Raw genomic sequence first — 27,873 nt, 5'->3', positions numbered from 1 at the left:
AAAACCAAAAGACAACCGACAGAATGGGAGAAGATATTTGCAAATGATATATCAGATAAAGGGCTAGTATCCAAAATCTATAAAGAACATATCAAACTCAACACCCAAAGAACAAATGATCCAATCAAGAAATGGGCAGAAGACATGAACAGACATTTTTCCAAAGAAGACACCCAAATGGCCAACAGACACATGAAAAAGTGCTCAACATCGCTCGGCATCAGGGAAATCCAAATCAAAACCTCAATGAGATATCACCTCACACCAGTCAGAATGGCTAAAATTAACAAGTCAGGAAATGACAGATGTTGGCAGGGATGCAGAGAAAGGGAACCCTCCTACACTGTTGGTGGGAATGCAAGCTGGTGCAGCCACTCTGGAAAACAGTATGGAGGTTCCTCAAAAAGTTGAAAATAGAGCTGCCCTACGACCCAGCAATTGCACTACTGGGTATTTACCCCAAAGATACAAATGTAGGCATCCGAAGGGGTACATGCACCCCAATGTTTATAGCAGCAATATCCACAATAGCCAAACTATGGAAAGAGCCAAGATGTCCATCGACAGATGAATGGAGAAAGAAGATGTGGTATATATATACAATGGTATATTATGCAGCTATCAAAAGGAATGAAATCTTGCCATTTGCAACGACATGGATGGAACTGGAGGGTATTATGCTGGGCGAAATAAGTCAGTCAGAGAAAGACATGTATCATATGCCCTCACTGGTATGAGGAATTCTTAATCTCAGGAAAGAAACTGAGGGTTGCTGGAGTGGTGGTGGGTGGGAGGGATGGGTGGCTGGTTGATAGACATTGGGGAGGGTATGTGCTATGGTGAGCACTGTGAATTGTGTAAGACTGTTGAATCACAGACCTGTACCTCTGAAACAAATAATACATTATATGCAACAATTGTTTGCAATGTTATATGCAAACAATAAATCATGGAACACTACATCAAAAAGTAATGATGTAATGTATGTATGTAATATTAACATAACATAATAAAATTAAAAAATAAATTAAAAAATTAAAAGTATGACTTTGAAAAAAAATTCAACAGAAGGGCTGGAACAAAAAATTGAGGAAGAGTCTCTGAATATAGAGAAAAAAAAATCCAAAAACCAAACCAAACAAACAAAAAAGCCAAAGAAACAGAAACCATTTGAAAAAGAAGAAGGGAAGAGATTCAGGGGATCATTCCTATAGGACTAGGATCTGACTAATAAAGGAACCCTAACAGAAAGAAGAGAAAAAATAAAGTAATAATTTAAGAAAATTTCCCACAGCTGAAGAGAGTCACAAACTGAAAAGGCCCAAGTGTCAAGCAGAGCAAATACAAATAAGACCTACAAAAAAATAGAAATTTTGGGACACCAAAAATAAAGACATTCTTCCCAAAAGGATATGACCCCCAAAATGTGGTTTTATTACAATGTGTAGAGTAACAAAGGTGATAAATAAAAGAATTAAAAATAACTACTAAATATTAGCTTAAGATGGAAGGGAGGTTGAGGTATACCCTTTACAAACAAAGAAACAACAGGAACTGTGCAAAGGTAAAGTGTCAAGCAAAAAGAGTTATATCTACGGGGCACCTGGGTGGCTCAGTCGTTAAGCGTCTGCCTTCGGCTCAGGTCATGGTCCCAGGGTCCTGGGATCGAGCCCCGCATTGGGCTCCCTGCTCCGCGGGAAGCCTGCTTCTCCCTCTCCCACTCCCCCTGCTTGTGTTCCCCCTCTCGCTGTGTCTCTCTCTGTCAAATAAATAAAATCTTTAAAAAAAAAAAAAGAGTTATATCTACATTACTCAGAAATTTGGAGACAGAGGTGAAAACAGGTACGGTTTTTTTAAAAAAAGACTTTTCTGGAGATAGGAAAATGGTGAAATGGCCAATACTCCCAATGTAATGTAATGCAATTGCACTCAGCTGCATTATTTCACTTTTTATATATGCATTTATATAATTTTTATATGTATTCAAAAAAAGAGGCACTGTCTGGGGCTTAGATTTTAAGGATTCTGGCTGAAAAGAGGCCAGGGTTTCAGGATGAAGGTTGCACTGAGTGTGGAGGCCCGGAAGTGGGTGAGCGCAAGGTGTTTTATTAGATCAGCAAGTCTGCTGAGACTGTAGTACAGGAGGATTGGGAGAAATTTGGAGAAACTGCAAGATACAGATGAAAAACAAGAAACTGAGGTGCTGAGTAGGACCTTAAATGTCAGGATATGGAGTTTAGAATCTAACCTGAAGAGAGTAGGGAGTCATGGAAGGTTTTTTGTTTCTGTTTTTTAAGATTTATTTATTTATTTTTTCTTTTGAGAGAGAGAGACAGTGCACGCACAAGCAGGAGGGGCAGGGAGGGGGAGACCCAATCTCAAGCAGACTCCACACAGAGTGCACAGCCCGACTCAGGGCTGGATCTCACAACCCTGAGATCACAACCTGAGCCAAAACCAAGAGTCAGACGCTTAACTGACTACACCACCCAGGTGTCCCATCATGGAAGGTTTTAAGCAAGAAATTCCACTAATGGACCCAGGCTTTAAAAGATCATGTATTCTCAAGCACTGAGAATAAACAGAGGGACTGGAGTCAGAGAGGGATTATTAAAACCATGCCATTGAGTAGTAATGAAGTCTAAGTGGTACATGGCAGTGGGGCTGAATATGAAGAGACAAATATGAATGCTACTGTGAAGGCAGAGCCAATATGAGAACCATCTGGACAGAAGAGCTACTGGCATGAGAAGGGACCACTGAAGGTAATGTCCTTACCCAAGAGAAGGACTATGGAAAGAAAGGCCAATTTGAAGAGAGAAGATAACACATTTGCTATTAGAAATGTGTTTTTGCTCATCAGGGAAATGCAAATCAAAACTACAATGAGTTATCACTTCACACCTGTCAGAATGGATAAAATCAAAAACATAAGTAACAACAGGTGTTAGTGAGGATGTGGAGAGAAAGGAACACTTGTGCACTGTTGGTGGGAATGCAAACTGGTGTAGCCACTCTGGAAAACAGTGTGGAGCTTCCTTAAAAAGTTAAAAATAGAACTACCTTATGATTCAGCAATCGCACTACTGGGTATTTACCCAAAGAATACAAAAACACTAATTCAAAGGGATACATGTACCCCTCTGTGTGTAGCACCATTATTTACAGTAGCCAAATATATGGAAGTAGCCCATGCGTCCATTGACTGATAAATGTAAAAAGAAGATGTGGTATATATACACAATGGAATATTATTCAGCCATAAAAAAGAATGAAATCTTGTCATTTGCAATGACACGAATGGAGCTAGGCAATATAATGCTAAGCGAAGTAAGTCAGAGAAAGACAAATACCATGTGATTTCACCCATATGTGGAATTTAAGAAACAAAACATACAAGCAAAAGAAAAAAAATGAGAGAGAAAAAGAGAGAGAGAGAGAGTCAAATCAAGAAACAGACTTTTAATTATAGAGAACAATCTGATGTTACCAGAGTGGACGGTGGGGGGATGGGTTAAATTGGTGATGGAAATTAAGGAGGGCACTTGCTGTGATGAGCACCAGGTGATGTGTAGAAATGTTGAATTACTATATTGTACACCTGAAACTAATATAACACTGTATATTAACTAACTAGAATTAAAATTAAAAAGTTTTTTAAATTTTGTAATTCATAAAAAAGGAATGTGTTTTATTTTTTAGACAACATTATTGAAATATGACTGACATACAAAAGCTGTACATATTTAATTTCTACAACTAGATGAGTTGGAGATAAGTACATGTCCAGAAAGGTTGGATTTTAAATACTAGATCTGTGGAGAGATGATCACCAAGTAGTTGGAAATTCAAGTTTAAATATTAGGAAAGAGGTTAGGATTAGAGATATAAATTTAGAGACATTTGCATGAGAAGTCCACTATTTCCCATGACATACCTTCCTCCCACACATACCTTCAAGCACACTCAAACACTCAACTTAAACATTGACTACCTTCTATATAACAGGTGTTATACTATCACAAGTACTGAAGCTATAAACATAAATGAAACATGTTCTCTGATTTCTGGAAACTTACATTCTAAGATCTCGAAAAGGTGGGTTTTGGAGGTTTTTTGGGGGGGTCAAAATCTCACAATACTATAAAGTATATCTGCTGTCATTTACAATACTTTTCTTTCCACTCCTCTAAACTTACTTATAAGAGGGGATTTGTTTTAATCTTTAAGTAACATCAAAAGAAAAGAGCAATTTCTGACTAGTGAGAGAGTAGTGAGGAAGGTCATCCCAGATGATACCACACTTTTCCAACCCCAGTCTTAAACCCAGGTATAAAAAGACTTCCCTTTATGTGAAATTAATTTGCTATGGGTATTGTTAAGAAAATCAACGGCTGTCAATTTAGTCCTCAATGTTTTAGGTTTGTAATTTGCCAATAGCCCTATCTATGCATACTTGAAGGAGTGGACAATTCTATAGTTGTGGCACACTCCTTGCTTTCTGGATTCTGGAAACTTCCTTCTGCCATAAACTTTCTGTGAAGGAATGCATTGATTCATCAGACCTGGGCTGTTCAAACTCTGAACATTCCCAAGAAAGGAGTATTTGCCGGATGGGCTCTTGGCTGGATTCTTGGAATGATCTGTCAGATAAGAGTGTTTTTGCATGCTTAATTAAGGCCATGGGCCATACTGTACCAGTGTGTCCAGATGGTTTATGCTAATAATGTGATTTATGGTGAACATCTGTTTTTGTTTTTGTTTTTTTTTCCCTCTAGGGAGCTAGAGCTTGAATAACCAAGGTCAATCATGCAGGTGCTACATGCCTACATGATTGACCCTCAATAAAAACCCTAGACATTCAAGCTTGAGCAAGTATTGGTTGGCAACACTTTGCATGTGTTTTCACACATCGTTGCTGGGTAATTGTGTCTCACGTGACTCCACTGGGAATGGACACTGGGAAGCTTGTGCCTGGTTTCCTCAAGACTTGCCCTGAGTGCCTTTGCTGATTTTATCTTGCATCCTTTCACTGTAATAAATCATAACTGTAAGTATCAGAGCTTCTAAATCCTATGAGTTCATCTAGTGAATCACTGAGGCGAAGGATAAATGGGGACCTCTGACACATCTTTCTTCGAAGTCAGGGACTTTTCTTGTTTCCAGAAATTGTCCGAACTTTACTACTCTTCTCATTTTTCCCACCATTTGGTAGGGTTTAAAGCACCTGGCCAATCCCCCCAGATAACTTAATTGCAAAGTCTGACCTGATCAATACTGACCAAGAGAGGGGCTCCTGGGTGGCTTAGTAAGTTAAGCGTCTGCCTTTGGCTCAGGTCAGGATCCCAGGGTCCTGGGATCAAGTCCCATGTTGGGCTCCCTGCTCAGTGGGAAGCCTGCTTCTCCCTCTCCCCCTGCTGATGCTCTCTCTCTCTCTCTCTCTCAAATAAATAAAATCTTTAAAAGATAGTAATAATAATGACCAAGAGGTCTCTGATACCAACATTTCAAGCAGAGGGCTGTCTACTTCTCTATTTCATCAGTCAATGCCACCCAGTCCCAGCAACAAGACAAGGTCATGTCTGGTCTTGGCTATTGCTTAAATGGCCGAGAAAGTGGCAAAGGCACCTCACCATTTTATATATCACTAAAATCAAGCTGTCAACAGGTGGGGCATGATGGCTCCCAGCAATTTTCTGCTGTCAATCCTCCCATTATCTCCTTCTCAGAAACTGTACACAACTCTGCACAGATGTAATCCCCACGAAGCTGCAAGAGAGAAGCCCTTGTCCTTACCCTACAGTAAGTCTCTTATGTAGGATGTGGCTCCACCTGGGAGGCATGGCATAGATAATTTAGTAGCAACATTAGAAAATGATTTCAATATAAAAAATACACCTAGAGTGAATTCTCCATCAAATTCACTCTCACTCACTTGTACTTTAATAAGCTTTCTTGAATGGGAGAGAAAGAGTTGGAAGTATACTGCATGTCAAAAATTACACAGAACCCACAGCTCTCCTTATATGTATCAAGCATGAAATAACTGTTTAAATTGTAGATTTTGTTAGTTATGTGCTTTGATGCTCTCTGGCTCCTATCCCCACAACTCAAATCTGTAGCCTATTACTTTATTTTCTAAGAAAAGGCTTTGCAGTTTCATTACCCTACAGAAGTGGGTAACACATGTGAAATGCTATGTAAATGACACACACTAGTCTTAAAATGGCTCAGAGTCACAGCACTGGGTAATAGGAAGTTAAATGTATTCCCTATTTTACCATTTCTTCAAGTGAAATTGCATATCTCAAATTTGTACAGAATGTATCCTTGTACTACACTGACACGAGTGGTAACTAAGATAAAGGCCAAATCCTCACCTTATACAGGAGTCAAACAGGCCAGTGAAAAATTCTAACACATATTAACATAGGGATTTTATGTTCTTCAGAAAATCTTAACATTTATTTACAAGTCTCGCAAATAGCTTCTCATCTATAAACCACTCAGAGGAATTACATGTTTTGTTGAAGACCAGCAAAAGAAACAGAGACAGTGTGACAGAATCCAATGGACCTGGATGGCTCTCCCTTTCTCTCATTAAAACAAGTATTTATTTGTGTGTGTATGTCTGTGTGTGTATTATATGTATATGCATGTTTTTTAAAAATATAAGGAGCATTTTGGGTTTTTTGTTTCGTTTTGGTTTTTTTTTGAAGTAGGCTCCATGCCCAGCATGGAGCCCAATGCAGGGCTCAAACTCACAACCATGAGATCAAGGCCTGAGCTGAGATCAAGAGTTGGAAACTTAACCAACTGAGCCACCCAGGTGCCTCAAAAGAAGCATTTTGATTTTATAAGCCTATCTTCTGGAAGTGCTGTTACTCTTATTAAATAAATGTTAACTGTTTGGAATCCCGGGCACACACTCAGGTTCATTCCCTTTCTCCTCAGGCAGTTTCCATAATCCACAACATTTTCATTTTAACAGTCCTCATTACTGGTATCATTTAATACTTGAGGGTTTGCTCAAATCAACATCAATCTTGCTGATCCTGCAAACACTTATTCTGTTGACACAACACAGTCTGAATCCATAGCTACTAAATGTAAAAAATTTTAAATTATTCCTTCACCCAACATGTCACCAAGTACTAAGAACACTCTGTCAGTCACTCAGTCCTGTCACAGAGACACAGAAATGGAGAGACATTAAGCTTTTCATGGGACCCCACTTCTACCTCATATATCCCCTTGCCCACACATACATACTATATCCTCCTGAAGGCATTTAACACCTTAAACTCAACCACTGTTAAGATGAAAACATTTGCCTGGAAGACATCCTGTTGGATACATCTGACTCATACTTCTTCATTAACAAATAATCTTTTACCACAAGTACCTTAACTAACCAAAAAAGAGAAAAGCCTTGCCCTCAGAAAAAGCAATAAAAACCCATTCAGAATAAAATTTCTTTTTAATTAATCTTTAAATGTCCCTAGATGAGTCTAAATTAAGAAAAAAAAATCTCCTTACTTGATTGGAAAACCTCATGCTCACGTTACGTTGATTCTGTAGTGGCACATAGCGCTGGACAGGATCAATGTCTTTAGGACTGATTAATTCATCAGCTGAAAAAAAAAAGAAGGGAAATGACATTATCAAAAATGCATCTGTACAACACTATAAACCAACTAGACCTAATAGCAATAGAATACTTCATCCAACAAGAGCACAATATATATCCTCCCCAATGCACATAGAATATCTTCCATATACTAGGCCAAAGAATAATCCTCAATAAATTTAAAGAATTAAAATTATACAAAGTATGATTCTGACCACAATAGAATGAAATTAGAAATCAATCAATAGGAAGAAATTTTAGAATTTCTTCTAAATATATATACATATACATATATACATATATAATTTCTTCTAGAATATAAATACGTGGAAATTAACACACTCCTAAATAACCAATGGGTCAAAGAAGAAAACAAATGGGAAATTAGAAAATAGTTTCTAATACATGTTCTGATGAGATGACTGAAAATGAAGACACATATACCAAAACTTATGGATATAGCTAAATCAATGCTCAGTGGAAAATCTGGAGCTGTAAATGCCTATACTAAACAGAAGAAAAACTTCAAATCAGTAACCTATTTCTCCATCTTAAGACAGCAGATGAAAAGAGAAAACTAAATCAAAAGCAAGCAGAAGGAAATAGTAAAGATTAGAGTGGAAGTTAATGAAATAGAATATAGAAAAGCAATAGGGAATATAAATGAAACCAGAAGTAGATTCTTGAAAAGCTCAAAAGTGGACAAAACTTTAGCTAGACTGACCAAGAAAAAAAGAAGACTCAAATTACTAAATCAGGAATGGAAGTTACGAACATTATCACTGACCTTCAGGATTATATGATAATACTATGAACAAAATGTACACCAATAATTTAGATAACCTAGATGGATACGAACAAATTCCTAGAAATATACACATTACCAAAACTAATTCAAGAAGGAATAGAAAATATAAAGATTTATTTTTATTTATTATTTTTTAATTTTATTATGTTATGTTAATCACCATGCATTACATCATTAGTTTTTGATGTAGTGTTCCACGATTCATTGTTTGCGTATAACACCCAGTGCTCCATTCAATACGTGCCCTCTTTAATACCCATCACCAGGCTAACCCATCAAATTTTATTTATTTGAGTGAGAGAGAGAGAGCACACAGAGTGAGAGCGAGAGGGAGAAGCAGACTCCCCACTGAGCAGAGAGCCTGACACAGGGCTCAATTCCAGGACCCTGAGATCAATAACCCTGAGCCACCTAGGTGCCCCTATAAACACATTTATAACAAGTGACTGAAACCTTCTGGAAAAAACAAACAAAAAAATAAAAACCCAGGACATCATGGCTTCATTGGTGAATTCTATCAGTTAAAAGAAGTAAACCAATCTTTCACACACTTTTCCAAAATAGTAGGGGAAATGCTTTCCAACTCATTCAGAGAGGCCAAAACTACAAAATCAAAACATAAATAACAAAGAAAAGATGAGATAAATTGAACTTTGTCAAATTATAACCTTGTGGACCTCAAAGGACATGATGAAAAAAGTGCAATGATAACCCACAGCATGGGAGAAAATATCTGCAAATCATATATCTTTAAGGGACTTCTGTCTTGAATATATATAAAAAATCTTATGACTCAATAAAAAAAGACAACCCAATTTAAAAATGGCCACAGTACCTAAATAGACACTTCTCCAAAAAAGATACACAAATTACCAATAAGCACATGAAAAGATGCTCAACAACATTAAGTCATTTGGGAAATGCTTATCAAAATCATAATGAGATACCACTTCATATCCATTAGAATGCTATTATCAAAAAGCAGATAAGAACAATGGTTAGAGAGGATGCAGAGAAACTGGAATCCTCATACATTGTTAGATGGAATGCGTTACGGTACAGTTACTTTGAAAAACAGTCTGGAATTTCTCAAAATGTTAAACACAGAGTTACCATATAACTCAGCAATTCTACCCCTAGGTATATACCCAAGAGAAATGAAAACGTCAAACAGTAACTTGTACATGAAAGTTCACAGCAGCATTATTCATAAAAGCAAAAAAATGTAAACAACCCAAATGTCCATCACCAGATGAATGGATAAATCAAATGTGGTATGTACATACAATGGAATGTTATTTGACCATAAAAGGAATTAAGTGTTGATACATCAATGAACCTTGAAAACAGGCTAAGTGAAAAAAGCCAGTCACAAAGGCCAGGCATTATATGATTCAAGGTATATGAAATGTCCAGAATAGGCAAATCTACAGGGATAGAAAGTAGATTAGTGAGTGTCCAGTGTTGGGGGAAAGGGTGAATGGGGAGTAACTGGGTATGAGGTTAGGGATGAGTGGGGAGTAACTGGGTATGAGGTTTTTTGAAGGGTGATGAAAATATTCTAAAATTGTGGTGATGGTTGTACAACTCTGTGAATAAACTAAAAACCACTGAATTTAAACTTCGAATAGGTTAAGAGATAGTATGTAAATTATACCTCAATAAAGCTGTTCTAAAAATAATGTATTTGCATTCTCTCAAGAAAGGAAACCAGTTCATGAAGGGGAGACAAAGTGTTTCCTGATACTAAATTCTAGAAGATTTCTGAGGGCATTTTTCCTGGGGCACTAACCAGCATGAAAGCAATGGCTTCAACTGCTATTGTACTGTTGTGCTGGAAGCCCTTTCACCTGGTAGTTCCTTGTGGCAACTATGGATAAAATCCAAGGACATAACAATGAAGGCAGTTTAGAGTGTTTGGAAGGAGAGGGTAGGGAATAGGTATTAAATCAGTGGTTCTCTGCTGTCTTCTGCTGTAATACCCCTCAGAGAGATTCAGAACCTAAGGCTCAATGGAGCAGGGATTCTCCATGGACATGGAGAGGACTATGCTAGGAAGGTGTGGTGGGAAGAAGACACTGAAATGTAATTCTGCATAACCTCATTGGAGTGCAAGATGGCAGTATCTATGCAAATTTACAGCAGGCATACTCTGTCCCAGCAACTGCACATCTATAAGGTTATCCTAGTTATACTCAGACATGTAAAGGTAATTGAATAATAACATTAAAAAAAAAAAAGAATTTAACTTCTCCCAAAGTGAATCAGCACAATTTTTGCTGCACTTAAGCTATGAAAATGTCTTCATTTCATATTTGATCTTCAGTTCTTTACTGATTACATAAAAATGACACCATGCTGAGTTTCATATAAATTCACCTGTGTATAATATTTAGTAAAAAAAAAAAAAATACACCTCATTTTCCATAGTTTAGGTACTTCTTTTAGTCAGTGAATAATTCTGAAAAACAGAGCAGAGAGTCAACCACAGAAACGCTTGTAAATTTCTTCGCAGCTGGGGTTATGCTTCTCATTATACAGGTATTTCTATTCCGGTTTAACTTGAGGGCACATGAGCAAGGCTATCCACTAGATAAAATCACCAAAGGTGTTTTTCATAACTCTTGAAAGATGTTTTTAATAATAATAAAAGTGATATTACTGATAGCATGACAAGAAAGAGGAGGAACAGCGCAGCCACAGCTGCCTCTGCCACAGGAAGCACAGCAACGCTCACACAGTGCTGACTATGTTCCTCGCCTCATTTGAGCATTTCATGTAAACTAATTCATTAATCTTCACCACAACCTCGTCATTTTACAGATGACAAAATGGAGGCGTGGAGGGGCTGAGCCACTTGCACACAGCAGGTAAATGACAGAGTTTAGATTCAAGCACAGTCAGTCTCTCTCTCGAGTCTGCACTCATAGCCCAGACTAATCTTACCCTTTAAGAACACTGACACTGTACACAACACAGATGGAAAAGATACCAAGAGGAGAAAACATTAAACAAATAATTTAGACCTTGACAGGTTATATTTTTCCTATTCAAATCACAGAACATTCTTCTACCTCTGAAAAAAGTATACTTTTGCAAAATTTAAACCAAACCAATATAGGCTTAATTATGGCAAATACCGCCATACAATTTCTGTTTATTATTATCAGTTGAGCTCATGATGCAGGGTTGATTAGTACAGTGATATTCTAAATAGCACCAAATTATTTCCCTATCTCATTTGTCTGATCACTGAGATGTGAAAAGATTTCCACTACCAACAAGCATTTTACATAATGTTTCACTGTCTTTCTACAGAAATGAAATTCTACCTTTATTTTTTTGTTATTTATAAATGACAGAAAAATTAAGAAATCTTATATCCTTGGAAAGAATAAATGCTAATCTATTAAAATTGATATGGATCAAACAGTTAACCAGGTCTCTTGAAAAAGCTTATTTCTTTGCATTTCCTTCTCATTTCTCTATTTGTACTGCATCTATATATCTAGTTTGACATTCCAACTTATACCACGTGCTCATCTATAACCCCACAGGCTGTATGCTTCTCATTCATGGCTATTCCCCATTTTCTAGCACAGCATCTGCCATACAGTAGGTGCTCAAGAGACTTATTAAACAAAATAATAAGCTGGTGGGTTAACAAATTTGGAAACATCAATTGCTGTAATCATTGCTTTAATTTCCATAATGGTAAAAGTGACTAATGTCTCAAAAGATCAGGTTAATGGACATTTTTTTTTTTTACTTCATTGATTTTTAACATTCAGGAGGCAAAACAGAGTTCCTCACTGTGCCGATTCCCTGGCACTGGCTTTCTGGTGAAGAGCGAAAGCCTGAAAGAACTTGTGCCCGACCAACTACAGAATATGTAAAATGAAAATAAGGGAACAAGGATAAAAGAGCAATGGCTTTCTACATTTCACAGTATGGTACCAAACCTCACAGATAATCAAGCATTTCTATAAATAGGCACAGCTGTCCTTAAAGACAACAGATTAGGTTCATTAATATTTGTATGTTTGGTGTATAGAAATTTTATGAAAAATACACCGGGTTTACTTCAGTCATTATTGAGGGTAAAAAGAAAACATCAAGAAGAATTTTTGTTTCTTTAATAAAATGACAATTCAAAGGAAATTTAACAGAGCAAGTATTTTTCACCATGACACCAAAATTACAGAGGACACACTAAATAGGCTTAGCAGATAATTTATAGGGTAAAATTATGTGCTTCAAAGCCTGATTCTCAGCTGCCGTGACACATATTAGTAACACATGTATTAAGATACAAGCTACAGAGAAAAAGAAAATGTAGATCCTCAACCTCATACACTATACCAAAAAAAAAATTCAAATTTATAAATGTTTTTAACTCAATTGACTAACAGGGATGGATTTCTTAAAATTAAATGTTAAATTCCATGGCCAGAATTAAATTGAAAAATAATGATAGATCTAATTATATAAAGATTTTAAATTTTGTTCATCAAAAAGCAATGCAAAAAAGTTCAGAGGCAAGCAAACTAGGAAAATACCAAAGAGGTTTAGTACACCTAATATATAAAACATTCATGCAGATTGATAAGAAAACCCATAAAAATCAAGGTTAAATGGGCAAAGCAAACCAGACAATTCATAGAGGACAAAAAAATGACTAAGAAATATATTTTTAACAATAAGCATGTAAATGAAAACAGGATACAAATTAATATCTTATTAAGTTAGCAAGGTTTTTATCTTTAATGAGCATACTTAATGCCACAAAGGTTAGAGGTGATACAATTACCCTGCAGACTCCTGAATAAGTCAGTAAAGTGTCAGTCATGGGCTATGTGACCTTGGGTGAGTTGCTAAACTCTTCTGAGCCTCAGTTATGACATATGGTATCCATCTCATAAAGAAGCTAGGAGGGTTACCTAGTATAATACTTACAAAGGACAGAGCACAGAATTGGATACATTTTAAGGCAGGTATTATTAGTATTTCTGGGAAACAGTCTGGCAGTATATATGCAGTCTTCTCAGACTCTAGGCATCACTGCTTTTATATTCAATTTTACTAATATATTTAAGCATGGGATCATAAATTTTTATACAAGTTTTCTAGCCCTAGTAGAAATTCAACTAAAAAGTTTAGTTTTAAGAAAGCCAGAAATTTATATAATAAGCTAAAGGAGGAAAATGTTCTTAGGTGAAGATTTTAAAGGCATACTGTGTTACATACACTCTCAAGACGTTTATAATGCTGGCTGCACAGAAATCCCACTTTAGGGCACTAGCAGTCACACAGATACCATGAAAAAGATAACAAAAGTGCTTAGAAATCGATGTCTTTCTGCTTGAAGTTTCCTGAAGTGTAACAGCTGGGAAATCTCTCAGCAACCACAATGTAGAAATATATCTGTATAATCTTATCTGTTCGTTTTATCTTTAACTGATCAGTACCAAAACCAGGTGCTATTCGGAGGAAGGAGTCAACCGCATTTGAAGTCAAGAGACCAATGAAAATCAAGACCAGTTTCTTATGTCCTCACGCACACTAGGGGGCACTTGATCACTAACTTTAGCTTTAAAAAGCATTAGATTTCCAGGTTTAATCAGTAGCTTTTATATCTGATGTCAACTGGGCAAAAAATACCATGATTGAAATCAAATGCAAATGGACTCACCTTAGTTACAAACATTGGAATAAGGAAGTAGTATATCAGAATAACTAGGCTGCCCTCAGAGAGACAGATAAATTTCCTACGTTGTCACATTCTTGCTGTAAGAGCTACTGAGTATCAGTGACTAGCATACAGTAGGCCTCTACAAATAGCTGCTAAATCACGGAGAAGATGAATGGTTAAGTAGCAACTAGGGAAGCATTTTATTCCTGTGATGTTTTGTGGCTATGGGGGTACCTACAAGGAGGGCCCATGAGCACCCTGAGTTGCCTGGTTAATAAGAACTATGAAATACATTTTAACAAATACTATCTCCTAAATGGCGGCTGAGAGAGGGAGGGAGGGTAGAAGGAAGTACAGGAAATAGAACCATTTAAGTATGTATCTGTCCTACAGTAAATGCTTTATGTATATTTTTTCATCAGTTAATCCTTATAAAGAAACTGATGATATGAAAGTTAAGAAAATTCTTCAAGTCATGTAAGTGGTAAATAGTAGAAACTGCATTGAAATCCCGAACTGTCTAGTTCCTTAAGTTTATGAATCCAAAACTGTTAATCTTTCCATCACAGTCCAAGAAAAAGATGAAGAAAAGAAAAAAAGGAAGAGAAACTAGCAGAGAAGGAAGTGAAGGAAAAAGATGATTATATCAGAGAAATAATCTATATCAAATGGTTGGTTACAAGTGTACTAGGTGTTAACAATCATTTAAAATATAGTTTCTACTGGAAAATAAATTGGATTCCAAATAATGACTTACCAAAGAACATCAGACACCCAAGAAATTAAGTTGGGACCTTTATATGTATATAACATTTTGAATATTTTAAAGTACCTCTATATCTATCTTATCACTTTAAAAGTCCCTTATTAACACTCCTAGGAAATTCAATAACACCCACCTCAAAAAGAAAAAAAGAATCCTTTGTGAAATTCAAGAAAATTTTCATTCACCTGAATATTCTGGGAGTTTGTGTGTGTTGGAGAGAAAGTTGTAGTTAATTAAAATTGCTCAATATTTTCAGAGCACCTGGGTGGTGCAGTTGGTTGAGCATCCAACTCTTGATTTCGGCTCAGGTCATGATCTCATGGGTCATGAGATTGAGCCCCACATCGGGCTGCACTCAGTGGGGAGTCTGCTTGAAGATTCTCTCCCTCTGCCCCCCACTCTTGCATTTTCTGCTTCTAAAATAAATTAAATCTTTAAAAAAATTGCTCAATATTTTCAAGTTTAATCAGAGAACATGCCTTGTTTTAACTCTTGTTATTTATTATTAGTGTTTTCAAAGTATCCATCCTAAAAAAAATTCTTCCATCCACCTATCTTAAGTTATAGAGTATATAATGCTCTAATCTTTAATGATTTGGCATCTTATAGTGGTGCCTAAATGAAGGTCATGATCATGAATGTCTGATGTATACAGGATAAGGAAAGTTAACTGCATATATGTTGAAAAGAAAAGCTAAAGTCTAGAAGTCAGATATTTTTTAAAGCTAAACAACTGGTATGTTAGTTTCTCTTTTTAAAAACATTGAATAAGAACATATATTAAAATTAAGTAATGGCTTTGGGGAAGTTTTAGAGTAAGTTATCATTAACTTTGTTATATTTCTCGTTTTCTTAACCTCAAAAAAATTTCAATCCAAAGGTCATGATTTTCAAGTGACTTTTTATGTGATAAATACTTTTAATGTTATTTTTGCAAAACACTTAAAAAGGTACTTCCCAAAGATACAAATGTAGTGATCTGAAGGGACACCTGCACCCCAATGTTTATAGTAACAGGGTCCACAATAGCCAAACTATGGAAAGAGCCCAGATGTCCATTGACAGATGAATGGATAAAGAAGATGTGGTTTATATACACAATGGAATATTATGCAGCCACAAAAAAAAACCCCAAAATCTTGCCATTTGCAACGACATGGATGGAACCAGAGGGTATTATGCGAAGCGAAATAAGTCAATCAGAGAAAGACATGTATCATATGATCTCACTGATATGTGGAATTTAAGAAACAAAACAGAGGATCATAGGGGAAGAGAGGAAAAAATAGAACAAGATGAAACCAGAGAGGGAGACAAACCATAAGAAACGCTTAATCACAGGAAACAAACTGAGGGTTGCTGAAGGGAGGGGGCTGGAGGGATACGGTAATTGGGTGATGGACATTAAGGAGGGCATGTGATATAATGAACACTGGGTATTATATAAGACTGATGAATCACAGGCCTGTACCTCTGATACCAATAATACATTACATGTTAATTAACTGAATTTAAATAAAAAATGTTTTAAAAAAAGGTACACTGTGTTCTACAGACTGATCATCTCTTACATGGACAGTTTCTAAATTTCCAAATTCCAATAACGATTAAAGGTATAGCTAATGATCATTTTATTCTAAGACAAGTCAAATGTTATACCTTAAAATATGTCTTACCTGGTTTAAAATAAACATGTTTATAATTTATTGACCTATTTTATAGCAACCACTGATTTTCTTAAAATCTAAATTTTCTAAAGAAAAAAATACTGTAATAATTAACCATTTCCTAAGAATACACTGGGTAGTTCAGGTCTTAGGCCAAGAAACAGCATATTGAGTCTTTTTGCTCTAACAATGGGATGAAAGTCATATAATTTTGTTGGATAATTATCCATTAGGGTATATATATATAAAAGCAAAATATTGTTATTAGATTTCACTGGATACAAACTGGCCTGAATTAGTAAAAGTCACATATTATAGAATAATTTCAAAGATTTACTGTTCTATTATGTTCAGATAACTCCAATTAACTGCCTACAAAATGCTGTCAAGCAGATATCCAACCAAGCCTCCTTTAATGAATAAGACTTTGTTAGTAAATGTGGTGCCTGGAATCTCAGTAACATCCATAGAAATTTGATGTTCTTGGGGGCAAGTAAACAACACTTAAGAACAACTAAATGATTTAGTCTTCCGAGATCTTACTCATCTTAACCAAGTGAGTTTGTTAACCAAATGACACACAGCTAGGTCAGAGTGCTAATGAATATGTAGCATCTCTTTTTTCAGCAGGAGAGAAAGTACGTGGTTTCATAGTTTGCAACACATATTTCTTAACTGCCTTTTTAGGAGCTCAGCAGGGAAAAGAGAAATTGACTCTTTCTTTGAAGTGTTTCTTCTTCTTTTTGGTCATGAAACAGATGAGAAGGTATGGCCTGGACTATTTCTGTTCACACTTGTCTTAACATAAGGAAATGCTATCTACACTCAAAATCTGTCTACATTCAATACATTTAGAGTAAAGAAGGTCCAATGCTTTTTTACTGATTGATACTATTTTCAATTTCTTCCTTTTTAAAAGCCCAAGTTGCTTATGTATAGTACAGTCAATTCTGCATTCCCAGTTCATTAGCCTTCTCAATTTTATTCAGAGACTTTGCTAAATAGCACTCTTTCTAGCACTCAATCACAGACTAGATATAGAGCAAAAAGAAGGATGATACAGGTTTAGATCTCAAATTCAATATCCCAAGTTCCAGTTTTCAACCTCAGAATCAGAAAAATTTCATCATGCTCAATTGTAATTTCCAAGCTGCAGTATATAGGAATTTATGATTCTGATGTTAAAATTCTTGTCCTTAGATCAGTTAACTACTCCTTTACTACAACATGTTTTATTCAGCTATGAGTATCACCAGAAGGCTTCTTTGTATTCATGCTAGTGAGATGGAAATAACTTTCTAACCAGAGATAACCTTACCAACTCGGCTTGATTCTAAGAAAACAACTTCATGTATGTATTTTTTTTTCTTTTGGAAAATCTAAAAGCAAAATCTGTATAAATAATATCAACTCCTTATCAAAAAGCTGTCCCCTTAAAAGAAGAAAATTTTTCTACAGGTTCTTAAATTAGCATTAAGTATATTTGGAGACCCAAAAATGCAGTTAGGAAACAAGCAAATTGAAAACAGCATTAACTTAATTTTCTCTTCTTTGGTTAGCTTCTGTGTGCTCTTATATGTCATTTGTGTAAAGCTTGAATTGGAAACCTGAAATATTCTTCCCTAATGGAATGTAAAAAAAGAAACCAAAGATGATTACTCTTACAACACAAATTTAGCATTTATGCAGTAATACTGGGAACAACAAAGACAATAACACTACTTCACATAGTAAGCAGTTCTTCTACTGCAGGTACAGGTATTTACAATCAGCCTGTTTCATAATTTGTTCGCCATTAAGGAATTCTGACTCTAATATGATAGCCTTTTTGATGGGAACGCTAGTAATATTTGAAATTTTAGCAAGCAATGATGCAGAAAGGTGCATAATAATGCTTTTGTGTGTGTGTGTTCATTAAATTAGCTTTCATTTCATTGTGTCCACAGAGTACTCATAGTCAGCACAAGTTTTAGAATAAACTGGAAAATCTTCAAAAAATTGTGAATAATGCTCCCATTAAGCCTCTAAGCTAACTGAGTAAATTGCCAATGTATATTTATGGGAAAGAAGAGAACTCTGAGATAACCAATTCCTTTTGGCAAGTGGTTTACTAAAGCTATGACCAAGCATAAAATCAGAATTTTTTATGTTACATAAAAGTAACTCAAAGTTCCCACAGTGTCCTGCTAGAAACCTATCCACCAAGCTGAATGAAGCCCCTAAATGATCATAATGGTACCCACACCTACTTGACATTCTTCCCAGAAACCGTCCATCATTATTCAGTGAAACAGACACATTAATATACCTTTACATACTAAGAAACTCCCCCAAGACCTCTTAACAGTATGAAACACGACCCAAATCCAAGAAAGATGTCAGCAAAAATATACTTACTTCTAACAGCTTGATACCAAGGGGAAAAAATGTTCCCAACCTTCTCCACTTACCCAGGAGTTTTGCAATGATATAAAGGGCTTGTCCCCAAAGAAAGAGTTTTCCATCACGGCCACAGTTGCTAGGAAATCGCTTTTGACTACCAGGGTTTCTTTTCTCATATTCTACAAAATCAGCTGGCACATAATAGTACTTTGGTATGACAGGATAACCTATGGAATTTAAAAATAAATATTTGAAATATAAAAATCAGTGTCCTCCCCAAATTTTCCCTTCAAGAAACTGCAACGTTTGAGAGCAGAGAGAGATAGGTTGTAAAAGAAGTAACAGATTTGACAGGCTACAGGATACTGGATATATTGGCTTTCAGAAACTGCCAGTGAAAAACATGAAAAAAGCTCCTGGATTTTAAAACACTAATTTGACAGCATATGTTATCCTTTAGCCAATAATGTGTACATAATCTCCTTTAACAACATTTAGTTTTAACAACTTTAAATGAATCAATAAAAATACAGTATGCAAACATTTAGAGCCATAGAAGTTTTCTTTAATAGGATTAGTCCACAGAAGCATTACAAATGAGATACTGTGTAATCTCAAATGAAGAATTATAACCCTGAGCCATTGCTTAAAGCAAAGAAATCCCCATTTCAAACATTAAATCCACTATCTACCATTCAATATCACTGAAGAGAAAAAAAAAATCCATCCTCCCCTGTGACCAACTTGTTTAAAAACATTTCTTGAAGGGCACGGGGTGTTATATATAAGTGATGAATAACTGAATTCTACTCCTGAAACCAATAATACCCTATATGTTAACTAACTTGAATATAAATAAAATCCTGGAAATAAATAAATTCCTTGATAGAAACTAAAATTTATTATTTAAAGCCTATAATCTTTGTGGGTGACATGAAAGAAAAAAGAAAAAACACTCTTGTAGAATGCTACAGAAGACTTTTTGCACTATCAGCCCATAGTAAACTTATTTTTCCTAATAAAATTACACAGATTTCCCACAAATTTGCTTCCTTCATACATCAATCAATTGTGATATTTGGTTTATTTATTTTAAATTCAATTATTTATTTATTTTAAATTCAATCACCCAACATATAGTACATCATTAGTTTTTGATATAATGTTCAATGATTCATTAGTTGCATATAACACCCAGTGCTCATCACATGACGTGCCCTCCTTAATGCCCATCACCCAGTCACCCCATCCCCCCACCCACCTCCCTTTCTGCAACCCTCAGTTTGTTTCCCGGAGTCAAGAGTCTCATACGGTTTGTCTCCATCTCAGATTTCTTCCCATTCAGTTTTCCCTTTCTTCCCCTATGGTCCTCTGCACTATTCCTTATGTTCCACATATGAGTGAAACCATATGATAATTGCCTTTCTCTGATTGACTTCTTTCACTTAGCATAATCCCTTCCAGTTCCATTCATGTCGATGTAAATGGTAGGTATTCATCCTTTCTGATGGCTGAGTAATATTCCATTGTATATATGAACCACATCTTCTTTATCCATTCATCTGCTGAAGGATGTCTGGGCTCTTTCCACAGTTTGGCTATTATAGACATTGCTGCTATGAACACCGGGGAGCATGTGCCCATTCTTTTCACTACATCTGTATCTTTGGAGTAAATACCCAGTAGCGCAATTGCTAGGTCATAGGGTAGCTCTATTTTTAACATCTTGAGGAACCTCCAAACTGTTTTCCAGAGTGGCTGTACCAGCTTGCATTCCCACCAACACTGTAAGAGGGTTCCTCTTTCTCCACAACCTCGTCAACATTTGTTGTTCCCTGTTTTGTTAATTTTAGCCATTCTGACTGGTGTGAGGTGGTATCTCATTGTGGTTTTGATTTGTATTTCCCTGATGGCGAGTGATGTGGAGCATTTTTTCATGTGTCTTTCAGCCATTTGTATGTCTTCTTTGGAGAAGTATCTGTTCATGTCTTTGGCCCATTTCTTCACTGGATTATTTGTTTTTTGGGTGTTGAGTTTGAGAAGTTCATTACAGATCTTGGATACCAGCCCTTTATCTGTAATGTCATTTGCAAATATCTTCTCCCATTCCATAGGTTTCCTTTTACTTTTGTTGATTGTTTCCTTTGCTGTGAAGAAGCTTTCTATCTTGATGAAGTCCCAATAGTTCATTTTCGCTTTTGTTTCCCTTGCCTTTAGAGACTGGTCTTGAAAGAAGTTGCTGTGTCCAAGGTCGAAGAGGTTGCTGCCTGTGTTCTCCTCTAGGATTTTGATGGATTCCTGTCTCACATTGAGGTCTTCCATCCATTTTGAGTTTATCTTTGTGTATGGTGTGAGAGAATGGTCCACCTTCATTGCTCTGCATGTGGCTGTCTAATTTTCCTAGCACCATTTATTGAAGAGACTGTCTTTTTTACATTGGATATTCTTTCCTGCTTTGTCAGAGATTAGTTGACCATTAGTTGAGGTTCCATTTCTGGGGTCTATATTCTGTTCCATTGACTTATGTGTCTGTTTTTGTGCCAAAACCATGCTGTCTTGATGATCACAGCTTTGTAATATAGCTTGAAGTCTGGCATTGTGATGCCTCCAGCTTTGGTTTTTTGTTTTTTTTTTTATTTTTCAACATTTCCCTGGCAATTTGGGGTCTTTTCTGGTTCCACACAAATTTTAGGATTGTTTGTTCCAACTCTGTGAAAAATATCAATGGTATTTTGATAGGGATTGCATTGAAATTGTAGATTGCTCTGGGCAAAATAGACATTTTTAACAATGTTTATTCTTCTAATCCATGAGCATGGAATGTTTTTCCATATCTTTGTGTCTTCCTCAACTTCTTTCTTAAGTGTTCTGTAGTTTCTAGTGCACATATCTTTTACCTCTTTGGTTAGGTTTATTCCTAAGTATCTTACCGTTTTTGGTGCAATTGTAAATGGGATTTATGCCTTAATTTCTCCTTCTTCAGTCACAGGTTAGTGTATAGAAATGCAACTGATTTCTGTGCAGTGATTTTGTATCCTGCCACGTTGCTGAATTGCTGTATGAGTTCTTGTCACTTGGGGGTGGAGTCTTTTGGATTTTCCACAAAAAGTATCATGTCATCTGCGAAGAGTGAGAGTTTGACTTCTTTGTTGCCAATCTGAATGCCTTTTATTTCTTTTTGTTCTCTGATTGCTGAGGCTAGGACTTCTAGTACTATGTTGAACAACAGTGGTGAGAGTGGTCATCCCTGTCCTGTTCCTGACCTTAGGGAAAAGCTCTCAGTTTTTCCCCATTGAGAATGATATTCACTGTGGGCTTTTCATAGATGGGTTTTATGATATTGAGGTATGTTCCCTCTAACCCTCCACTGTGAAGAATTTTAATCAAGAAAGGATGCTGTATTTTGTCAAATGCTTTTTCTGCATCAATTGAGAGGATCATATGGTTCTTGTCTCTTCTTTTGTTAATGTGATCTACCACGGTGATTGATTTGGGTTTGTTGAATCACCCTGACATCCCAGGAATAAATCCCACCTGGTCGTAGTGAATAATCCTTTTAATGTACTGTTGGATCCTATTGGCTAGGATCTTGGGTGAGTATTTTGGCATCCATGTTCATCACGGATATTGGTCTGTGATTCTCCTTTTTGATGGGTCTTTGCCCGGTTTTGGGATCACGGTAATGCTGCCGCATAGAATGAGTTTGGAAGTCTTCCTTCCACTTCTGTTTTTTTGAAACAGCTTCAACAGAATAGGTATTATTTCTTCTTTAAATGTTTGGTAGAATTCCCCTGGGAAGCCATCTGGCCCTGGAGTCTTGTTTTTGGGGAGGTTTATAATTACTGCTTCAATTTCCTTGCTGGTTATAGGTCTGTTCAGATTGTCTATTTCTTCGTTTCAGTCTTGGTACTTTATAAGTTTCCAGGAATGCATCCATTTCTTCCAGATTACCTAGCTTGTTAGCATATACCTGCTGGTAATAAGTTCTAATAATTGTCTCCGTTTCCTTGATATTAGTCATGATCTCTCCCCTTTCATTCATGAATTTATTAATTTGGTTCCTTTCTCTTTTCTTTTGGATATGTCTGGCCAGAGGTTTATCGATCTTATTAATTCTTTCAAAGAAGCAGCTTCTAGTTTCGTTGATCTGTTCTACTGTTCTTCTGGTTTCTATTTCATTGATTTCTGCTCTAATCTTTATTATTTCTCTGCTCCTGCTTGGTTTAGGCTTTATTTGCTGTTCTTCCTTCAGGTCCTTTACCTGTAAGGTTAGCTTGTGCATTTGGGATTTTTCTAATTTTTTGAGAGAGGCTTGGATGGCTATGAACTTCCCTCTAAGGACCGTTTTTGCAGTATCCCATAGGTTTTGAACAGATGTGTTTTCATATTCATTGGTTTGCATGAATTGTTTAAGTTCTTCTTTAATTTGCTGGTTGACCCATTCATTCTTTAGCAGGATGTTCTTTAACCTCCAACTGTTTGAGTTCCTTCCATATTTCTTCTTGTGGTTGAGTTCTAGTTTCAAAGCATTTTGGTCTGAAAATATACAGGGAATAATCTCAATCTTTTGGTATCAGCTGAGACCTGATTTGTGACACTGTATGTGATCTATTCTGGAGAAAGTTCCAATGCGCACATGAGAAGAATAAGTATTCTGTTGTTTTAGGATGGAATGTTCTGTACATATCTATGAAGTCCATCTGGTCCAATGTGTCATTCAAAACTCTTGTTTCTTTGTTGATCTTCTGCTTAGATGATCTGTCCATTGTTGTGAGTGGAGTGTTGAAATCTCCTACTATTAATGTATTATTATCAATATGTTTCTTTATTTTGGTTATTAATTGGCTTATATAATTGGCTGCTCCCATGTTGGGGATATAGATATTTACAACTGTTAGATCTTCTTGTTGGACAGTCCCTTTAAGTATGATATAGTGTCCCTCTACATCTCTTATTACGGTCTTTGGTTTAAAATCTAATTTGTCTGATATGAGAATTGCTACCCCAGCTTTCTTTTGAGGTCTGTTGGCATGGTAAATGGTTCTCCATCCCCTCACTTTCAATCTGGAGGTGTCTTTAGGTTCAAAATGAGTCTCTTGTAGACAGCATATGGATGAGTCCTGCTTTTTTATCCAATCTGAAACCCTGCATCTTTTGATGGGAGCATTCAGCCCATTTACATTCAGAGTAACTACTGAAAGATATGAATTTAGTGCCATTGTATTGCCTGTAAAGTCCCTGTTTCTGTAGATTGTCTCTGTTACTTTCTGGTCTATGTTATTCTTGGGGTCTCCTTTCCCTTACAGTATCCCCCTTAATATTTCTTGCAGGCCTGGCTTGGTGGTCACATATTCTGTCTGTCTGTCCTGGAAACTCTTTCTCTCTCCTTCCATTCTAAATGATAGCCTTTCTGGATAAAGTATTCTTGCCTGCATGTTCTTCTCATTTAGTACCCTGAATATATCTTGCTAGCCCTTTCTGGCCTGCCAGGTTTCTGTGGATAGGTCTGATATTAATCTCCTCTCCCTAGCTGCTCTCAGGATAACTTCTTTGGCTCGATGATTTGCAAGCTTCACTATTACATGTTGGGGTGTTGATATGTTTTTTTTTATTTTGGGAGGGGTCCTCTCTGCCTCTTGGACATGAATGCTTGTTTCCTTCCCCAGATTAGGGAAGTTCTCAGCCATGATTTGCTCAAATCTACTTTCTAGCCCTCTCTCTTTCCATCCCATCTTGGATCCTGATGATTCTGACATTGGTTCTTTTCCAGGCATCATTAAATTCTCTAAGCCTTTCTTCATGGGCTATGAGTTGTTTCCCTGTCTTTTCCTCAACTTCCTTGCTTTCCATCAACCTGTCCTCTAGATCACTTATTCTCTCTTCTGCCTCACTGACCCTAGCTGTTAGAGCATCCAATTTAGACTGCATTTCATTCATAGCATTTTTACGTTCGGCCTGATTAGGTATCATTTCCGCCCTTACAGAGTCTGTATTGTCATGTATGCTTTTTTCAAGCCTAGCTATTAACTTTATAATTGCTATCCTGAATTCTATCTCTGACATCTTGCTTATATCCATATAGATTAGCTCTGTGGCAGAGAATATTGCCTCTGGTTCCTTCCTTTGTTGTTGAGTTCCTACTTCTAGTCATTCTGCCCAAGGAAGGATGGATCAGCAAATGAACAAAGTCCAAAATATCAACCATGATCCAAGCAAAATGCACCATAGAAAAAAATCTGAAGTGCAGCCACCATAGAAAAGCGAACAAAGCTGAAATGAACAAAACAATAAAAACTGGGGGAGGGGGGAGGGGTTGGGAGTATAATCTCTCAGGGTGGACAAAGCAGGGTGATCTATTTGTTCCTGACTGAATTTAGGTCTGTGTGTTAGAATACACTACATCCCCAAAATGCAAAGAAAACAATGTTTATATATAAAATAAAATTTAATAGAATGAAAAAAGGACTAGAATGAGGCATAAATCTGTAAAATGTAGATGTGAAAAAAAGGTTAAAAAGTGACTTGAAACATAAATTGGTAAAATAAGGATGTAGTTGCAACAGGAAAAAGGTAAAAAAAAATGTAAAATTTTAGACTGAAGGAAAAACGAGTCATGAGGAAACACCTGGAGCTCAATATATTATTTTCCCCTGGTGCTGAAGTTTTACAGTCTGTGGGGTCTATTAGCTTCTCATTTACCTGTTCTTCCAGTCTGTCTTCTGGGGGAGGGGCCTCCTGTTCTGCTTCTCAGGTTTCTTTGCCTAGTCAGACCTTGTCAGGGGGATGGGCTCAAGGTGAGCTGGTCCTCTGTGTGGCTATTGTTCCCCGGTGGCTTTCCTCACCTCTTCAGAGGGTCAGAGCAAAAATGGCCTTGACTGGATCCCTGGCCCAGAGCCAAAAGATCACGGACCCCTTCTTCAATAAACTCTCTGGGTCAAACTCTCTGGGTCTCCACTTCTGTGTGCACCAAGCTCCTCAGAAACCCAAGGGTCACGGGGACTGCAATTCTCCCGGGGGAATTCCCAGAGACCCGCGAGCATCTCTGCATTTTGCGTCTTCGGGACTGGGAGCATTTATGGGCTCATGCGCATGCACCCTGCCCCACCACTCCTAGGTTCCATCTGGGTTCCACCCTATTGTCCTTCCCAGAGTTGCTGCCACCCTGAGAGCTGTTGCCTGGTCATGGGCCCAGCCATTTGGACCTTCCCAGGGGTTGGTAACTGACCCATACGTCCCAGTATTTTTCCGGGTGCTCAGGCAAAGAGCAGTCTCCCTACCAGCCTGGCTTGCAGTTTATGGGGACCTGAGCTGAGAGTCCCTCCTGGGCTCACTGACCGTAACCAGTTTCCCCACTCCACTGCTTGGGCACTCTATTGATTCAGGCACCCTGGTTCTTTCTGTGTCTCCTGGGATCCTGGGACCACAGTGACCCACCTAGTATTCTGCCTTTTCCATTCCCTGAGCCCCTTTCAGAAAGGCAATCAATAGTGATATTTGTATCTAAAACCAGTAAAAAGGTCTATGATACACAAAGAAATAGTTTGAACATCACTCTCTGAACATGATAAAGACTAAACTGTGGTACACTAAATTACCCTACAATGCATCAACATTCTACCACCGTATACTAACAGATCTGATTCAAGGGGTCGGATTTCAAATATTATATTCATTACAGCATGCATTACATTATTTCTCACATTGGACAAATTATTATTTGGAGTATAAAGATATAAATAACTGGTTTCAAAAATTAATATTTATTTGAAATTCAATGTTTATCCACAAATATTTCACTACTTTAACATTACAAGTATTTTAAAGGGTGAGCACATATTGTGAAGTTTTTATTTGAAGATACTTGTGGAAAACCATAAAGAATATCACAAACTTTACCTGAGGGAGAAATGTGGCCCAGTGCTGTAATTGCAAGTTTGTGCACTGGGTCCACAGAACCACCCATATTTTACCCACACATGATGATTTTTCACTTTCAGATAAATGTTTTCAAAGCTGTTTACTCAAGAGAATATGTTCTTATTTTATTAATACTTCAAATCCCCAAAGTATCTGGAGCTTCTTCTTTGGAATTCTTTGAGAATTAGTTTTCTAGTCATACTGAAAAATCAGTTACATTCTTTTATGGGCCCTGCTGGTGTTTAACCAAAACCAATAAACTACTCATAAAAGTCTTTTAGCCATTTCTAAAATATTAATCCCATCCTCAAAGGATGACACATTAGCACAAGGCAGACATTCAAAATAATATGCAAAAGGCCCAAGAAGCAACTCCAAAGAAGAGGCCAATATGTTCCTGGCAATGGTAGTACCTTTAGGCTACGGCAGAACGTCTTAAGGTAGCCCTCTGGAGGGGGCAGCATTCACCTGAACATAACATTTCTGATGATCTGGAGAAAAATCAGTCACTCTATGTTATTGTCACACTACACAGAGTGAGGGAGTTTCATAGTAGCTAGCAGAACAAGTACCTTTGCCCACCTGGCAAACTATTTTGCAATTACTACAACCATAACCACCTAAATTTATTCTTCATCCTTGTCTTGCCCAATGAACTCCTTTTATAAAAACACACTTATAATAACAAATTAATAGATTATTCTTTATAATACATTGAAGGATCCATTCATTTTTTACAATTTAATATAAATTGTTATATTTAAAATGGAATCATTTATAGATTTCAAAGGTACATTAAGGAAATACTAGGAAGAATTTCTTGAAAAACAATCCAACTATACCTTCTGTGGTCTGATGAAGTACTGGAGTCAGAAGATCCTGATACTCCTTTACTTGTTTGGGATTGCCTCTAAAAACTCCTAAAATTTAAAATATAAAATCCAATAGCATCTGAGCTCAATAAGTACACAGAAATTTTGCCTTAGAAAACTCTACTAGCCCATGGGGCAC

General features: G+C 36.8%; 1 protein-coding gene across 4 annotated transcripts in view; it reads right to left on the bottom strand.

The window, feature by feature from the left end:
* Positions 1-27,873, bottom strand: part of PHKB (phosphorylase kinase regulatory subunit beta) — a 288,711-nt gene that overhangs the window by 99,597 nt on the left and 161,241 nt on the right. For all 4 annotated transcript variants that reach the window (XM_032424177.1, XM_032424179.1, XM_032424180.1 and 1 more), the window contains 3 exons: positions 27,705-27,782; positions 19,014-19,172; positions 7,540-7,634 (listed from right to left, as the gene is read on the bottom strand). In XM_032424177.1, coding sequence (XP_032280068.1) covers positions 7,540-7,634; positions 19,014-19,172; positions 27,705-27,782 — 332 coding nt within the window. The remainder of the gene's footprint in view (positions 1-7,539; positions 7,635-19,013; positions 19,173-27,704; positions 27,783-27,873) is intronic.

Source organism: Phoca vitulina, unplaced genomic scaffold (assembly GCF_004348235.1).
Source record: "Phoca vitulina isolate PV1807 unplaced genomic scaffold, GSC_HSeal_1.0 scaffold30, whole genome shotgun sequence".
Lineage (NCBI taxonomy): Eukaryota > Metazoa > Chordata > Mammalia > Carnivora > Phocidae > Phoca > Phoca vitulina.
The sequence above is the reverse complement of the archived record's forward strand: the minus strand, read 5'-3'. Positions and strand labels throughout refer to the sequence as shown.